General features: G+C 41.7%; 1 protein-coding gene across 2 annotated transcripts in view; it reads left to right on the forward strand.

Annotated features, from left to right (window-relative positions):
- The window catches only part of LOC139687448 (hexosaminidase D-like), a 120,272-nt gene extending 114,678 nt beyond the window's left edge, over positions 1-5,594 (forward strand). For both annotated transcript variants that reach the window (XM_071584609.1, XM_071584610.1), the window contains exons 3-5: positions 534-686; positions 1,458-1,649; positions 2,654-5,594. In XM_071584609.1, coding sequence (XP_071440710.1) covers positions 534-686; positions 1,458-1,649; positions 2,654-3,856 — 1,548 coding nt within the window. In that variant the 3' untranslated portion in view covers positions 3,857-5,594. The remainder of the gene's footprint in view (positions 1-533; positions 687-1,457; positions 1,650-2,653) is intronic.
- Positions 5,595-6,000: the final 406 nt, after the last annotated feature.

Below are 6,000 nucleotides of genomic sequence, written 5' to 3' on the forward strand. Positions count from 1 at the left end.
TGAGCTCTTCCCTTGGATTTCAACCTGCTGGTTCTCATGGCACTGCGCAGTGTGATTACGCACTTTAGGTGGATCGGTCAACTTTGATTCTAATTCCAATGAGGCTTTGTCAAATATTATCATATTAATGCTCAATTCAATGAAAGTGGCGGCTCAGATCTGAAGCACGGAGTGAAATAGTATCTTATCATAAATTAAGTTCAATTTTTCTCGCTTTTTAAGACTCCCTTCACGTCCTTAAAAGATATTTTGCGCGCAATTTCAGAAGGAGAGATGTAGCATCTTTTATGAAAATAAACAAATTCCACACGCCAAGGGGAAAAGCTGCTTTAGTTGCTAAAAGTATAACTTACTTCCGTGGAGTTCTATCCTTCTGAATCCTCCCATGAAAGTCGCACTCTACCATAGAGTAAAGGTGTGAATGGCCATTTTTATTCTGTGTCGTCGGACCTTGGAGAAATTCACTCAAAAATATAAATAATTCATCCTTGAGAGGTATCACCGTAAAATTCATATCTACTTGTTGTTTTCAGGGCGCCCCGCCGAAGCTGAGCTATCTCCGAGCCCTGTTTCCGTTGATAGCTGCCGCCGGCGCCAATGCTCTCCTCATTGAGTACGAGGATGCATTCCCATTCCATGGCATGCTGGCCAACGCGTCTTCCGAAGACGCCTACACCGAGGGGGAGGTGAGACGATTTAAGCTACATGAGGACATAATTTAATAACTATGTTTCTCCTGGGCAACGCACTGATATCGCCTCCCATTCAAGTGGAATAGCGGAATCCAAATTATATCATACTCAATTGTCTCTTTCGTTCAAATTTGTAATTGTGAAACCTTGGACGAATGGATATAAGGACACTGGCGAAACAGACTAGGGTATCAACACACTGTTTATTAATTTGTTTTCCATCTCCTCGGATAACAAATTTCTACGCCATACAAATATTGAGTAAGTTCATTTGCACGTGTCATGCATTGGCATCGTCAAGGGTATTGATATTTTTCGTGAAAGGATCAATAAATATTAAATTATGTATTGTAAATAAATTATACAATATAAGATTGTATATTCTAATATAAATTTTAAATTGATGTTTCTTCGATTGGAAATCCTCCAATATGCCAACTTTCCAGTAAACCATAAGAATACGGTGAAAAACCAATAGTACCAATATACAGATTTTTGACTAGTAAATTATTATTATTATGTACCTAAATACTGGAAAAACTAATGCGAATCCTAAAGTGAAATTTTCTATTTCAAATATATTATGAAATAGAAAGCTATACAAATAATTCAACTACTATTTCAGTGCTTACAATAAATTTTGTAATTATTTACCACACCGTTTTAATATTTGACTAATTGTGTGTATATTTATATGGGACTCACATGAAGTGTTTTTGCATAATATATACCGGACGATTCTAATTTTTTCTCTTTTTTTCTCAGATCCGCGAGCTTCTATCCGAGGCTGCTAGGGCTGGCTTGGAAGTCATCCCATTGGTTCAGACATTCGGGCATCTGGAATTTGCCTTAAAGTTGCCAGAATTCAAAAGATTAAGGGAATTGGAAGCTTTTCCACAGGAAATATGTCCATCAAATCCTGACGCCTTTCTTCTAGTTCAGGAAATTATAAGACAGGTAAATCCCCTCCATCACAATGTTCCACGCGAATGTTTGCTTTAGTAAAAGATAAACGCAAAGAGTAAATTATTAATGTACGTTGAGATATATCGCCAGGCGTTTAAATCATTCAGCCAAAATGCTGCATAATTTATATTATGAGGCTTTACTACAACAAATTTAATATACAACATTTTTATTCTCTAATCTCATTAATGGTACCTCAAAAGAATTCTTTTTTAACCTGCAATTCTAGGAATATAACCTTTGTGCATTCTTTGGTGCATGTATCCACTAGAATGATGCACGTGCGTATAAGGTTATTAATTATTATCTGGTTTTTCATATTTTTATAATATTTTCTTTCATTTTTTCACTATTTATGGCAAATCATGCCAGTAAAAATATGTTGAGCGATTCTGATATTTGGCCATATAATTAAAATAATCATTACATTCGTTATTGGTTGCTAGATTTTAAGATAAATTTATTGATCTATTTGTATGTATCGTCTTTGCGTCATTGTAGAAAACAAAATAAATTACAAATTAAGATTTTTCTCTTTCATATTGATTTCAATCAATAATTGGCCATAGTTTACTCCAATGCAATGTCAATCGGAGCATGTTAAGGTTATCCGGTGAAAGCATTTTTCCCGATTTTCTGAGTCGGAGGATACAAGTATATTCCTCAAGCTTAGATGCTTTGCAAAATTTTTTTTAATTTGCTTTCTGTTAACTTCATGTTTAAATTACCCGATGGAATCCTAAGTTTTACACTAATTCTACAATTCTCGTAGGGCAAATTCCAACTGGTCCATGGTTCGGTTCATACCCGGCCATAACTACATGTATGTTGCCTTGGAGTTACGGTGGATTCGTAAACACGTCGCGTGCTTGGTACGATAAGATCTTAAACATTTTGACTCCATAGCATAACGACTAAATGAGATTGTCTGTGGATAATCGTTGCCTCGGTCGAGCCGGTTTACTAAATCTCCACTGAATAAAAACCACCCGCAGGTGCTGGCGTTGCATTCCTCTGCCCGGTGGCTGCACATCGGCTGCGACGAAGTCTTCCACCTGGCCGAGTGCACCCGCTGCGAGAAGCGGGTGCGGGAGACCTTGAGAAGCGGAGAGCTCGCCTCTGGTTGGGCGGCGTGGGCGGCCATGGACGAGAAGCTCTACGTCTTCGCGGAGCACGTGAAGCGGGTGGCCGAATTCGTCAAGGAGGAGACGACCTCGAAGGTGTCGCCCATCATATGGGACGACATGCTCCGGAGAGCCCCGGCGGGAGCCCTCCGTTCCTCCGGTCTCGGTGACGGGGTCGTCGAGGTGATGGTCTGGGCCTACGCCGAGGACGCCTCGTCCCTCGTGCCCCCGCGCCTCTGGAGGGCTTACGCTCCATTCCGCCACCTCTGGGCGGCCGGCGCCTTTAAAGGGGCCAACAAGGAGGACGCGTACCTCCCGGACATGGGCCGTAGGGTGACGGGGACTCTCTCATGGACGGCCCTGCTCAGGCGCCTGGGCCGCTCCCGTCTCCTGAAGTCCCCGGACACACTGAGGGGGTTCGTCCTCACGGGCTGGTCTCGCTACGACCACTTCGCCGTCCTCTGCGAGCTTCTTCCGCCATCCATCCCATCCCTTCTCCTCAACCTCCTCTTGCTCACCTCTCCCTCCCCGGGCTCCACCCCGATCCTCCGCCAGTCGACTCTGGACTCGTGGAGCAGGCTCCTCTCCTGCCCGGACGGCGTGGGGAGGATCACGCCGAAGGCCTTCTACGCGGACGAGAGCTACTGGGCTACGGCACTAGAAGGCTGCTCCTTCCCGGGAGCCAACGCCCTCGAAGCGGCGAGGAGGTGGCCGATCTTGCTGGCCGAGGCGTCCCTGGCAGAGGACACGGCTGAGAGGGTCGGGTGGCTGACGGAGTGGCACGCCAGGAGGGGGTTCTCAAGTCCGTGGAGAGTTAGCAAGGCTCTCCAGAGAGAGGTTGCGCTGGAGAGGGAGCTGAAGAGGTACCGGGTCGAGACAGGGCGGATACTCTCGCAGTACGTGAGCCGTTCGGCCGCAGAGGAGTGGCTGCAGCAGAAAGTCGACCCCGTGATCCAACGGGTGGAGAAGTTTGTGTCCTGGGCCAGAGAGCTGGTGAGGAAGGACACATGGAAGAGGAGGCCACTGAGCGTCGAAAGGACGATCTCGACTCAAGTGGTTGCACGGAAACAGTGAATCCATTCCAGGGTCTTGGTGCAAACGAGAATCCCGATCAGGAAATACGTGGGCTTTCCTTCAAGGGTTTTGCGGTAGCTCCCAAGGACAACTTCTACAAATAATGAATCTTCCTGGTAACGGGTGATCTACTCACAAAACTGAGGGAGTTTTAATCAAACGTCGAATCACTGTTTTTCATCAGATCCTCCTTTCGCTCGAAGGTGCAAGAAATTATGTATATATATGTATATGTATATGTGTGTATATATATATATATATATATATATATATATAATAATCGCGAAAGAACAGAGACTTATCTATCTTCCTTGTGTAGTATGCAAGTGGAGCAGTGCGACACCAGTACACCCTTAGCCTCTGAGTGTGTGAATCAAACTTTCCGAGAACGGCATGGGAAAAACTCATAACCGCATATTTTGCAAACAAAAAAGAATTCTTTTTAGCTTCCATTATTCGTGTTTGATTAACAGCATCGCGATTCAACGCACTGCGTGATCTTCAGGGTACCAAATTATTTTGGTAAGATCGGGTCGGAAGACGGTCGATTTTATTTTTCAACGAACCTATTCGAATCAGAGTTCTTCTGTAGGACTAAATAGTTCATTTACGTTTGGCATAGGGTGCCATTGTCATCTATGATTTATATCAAAGTGGAAAACTTGTGTACATCTTCAACGGTTCCAACTAAAAGGCCTAGCTGGAGGAAATTCTGAGTCAACGAATGTTTCATAAGAGAAAAAAAACCAGCGCCGTCAAATGTGCAGGATTCTCCTTACGCATTCGACAGTATTATAGATATGTTTTCTGGTCAACGCCCGAGGGGCGGGGTCAAACGTGAATGGTAGCATATTTAAATGACTCTTCTGAACTTTATTTAATGTACCATACTACTAGTAAGTGGCTAATCTTCTGAGATTTCTCCGTCGTAGCCGTGAAGGATTAAGAAGCATCCTCGGCATGATTACTCCGCAGAAGCCGTCGATATTTAAATAATAAATTTCGTTTCATTCCTGGCTTCTCCTGATCATTGGATATTTGTTTTAGAATATATGTAGCAATCACACACGTGGCATGTTTTTCAATTTACTTTATATTTCCTTTTGTTCTATGAAATGTTATTCCAATTCATCTTTTATAAATTCCTTACTTTCATTACTACTTAATAAGGTCATGAGGGCATATGTACCGGTGAGTTCCAATATTTTCCGTGTATTTTAAGTACCGTCTAGAATATTTATTTGGATGTTCTATGTTTTTAAGATGAAAAGTTGTAAGTGCGTCCAGGGGAAATGATATGAGACTTTCTCCACTGAAGGAAGAAAATCGAATATTTGGAAGCAATCGTCAACTTTTTTGACAAAAATCATAATTTTGTCGCCCCACGCCTTGAAGAACATGTCTACCTACGAGGTGAAAGTATATAAAAATGACCTCCAATGTTCGCTGATACATGCAACAGGTGTGGACATTTGCTCATTTCAACGAGAAAGAAACTGACACGGGTATAAGAAAAAGCATTATTATATTATTATTTTTACTGCGTTTTTACGTTCATCACCTCAAATATTTTGAGGATTGCACCATATTGTGCAGATATCAATAGTGAATTTTAATTATAATTATGGGTTATTGCATGTTTAACGTCTCCTCATTTTGTCCATGGAAATAATTGTATATGTACTGAATGTAAATTTTTTTACATACAAATGTATTTAATTAAAATTACTTGCATAAGTTCTGCGGTTTATTACATTTTTGTGATTTATCACATTACTATCCTCTCTTGGCTTAGTAAGAATCGTCTTCTGCCAGTAATTTAGACAATAATTCGTTTCTCAGTGGTAATTCTGAAGATCTGTATTCCCCACTGAATTTGGTTGCTCTCAGCTCTGTTTGGGGCATGAACCATTGTTTCAATTTTTGGAGGGTTCCAATGGAAACCTATTACTACTCTACTACGATGAAGTAATGGTAAAATTGATAATTACTTTCTGGTAAAGGTTTCAGGTATGCAATACTGGACTTCAGTTTTTTTATTGGGAGAAAAAATGAGTCTACATTTAACCTGGGCGTAATAAACATCCTTTTGGAGTGTTTAAAATGTGTACATATTCAATTAACAAAGGGTATTCATGTATAAC

This window comes from Hetaerina americana, unplaced genomic scaffold (assembly GCF_022747635.1).
Source record: "Hetaerina americana unplaced genomic scaffold, ioHetAmer1.1.p SCAF_2, whole genome shotgun sequence".
Taxonomy (NCBI): Eukaryota; Metazoa; Arthropoda; class Insecta; order Odonata; family Calopterygidae; genus Hetaerina; species Hetaerina americana.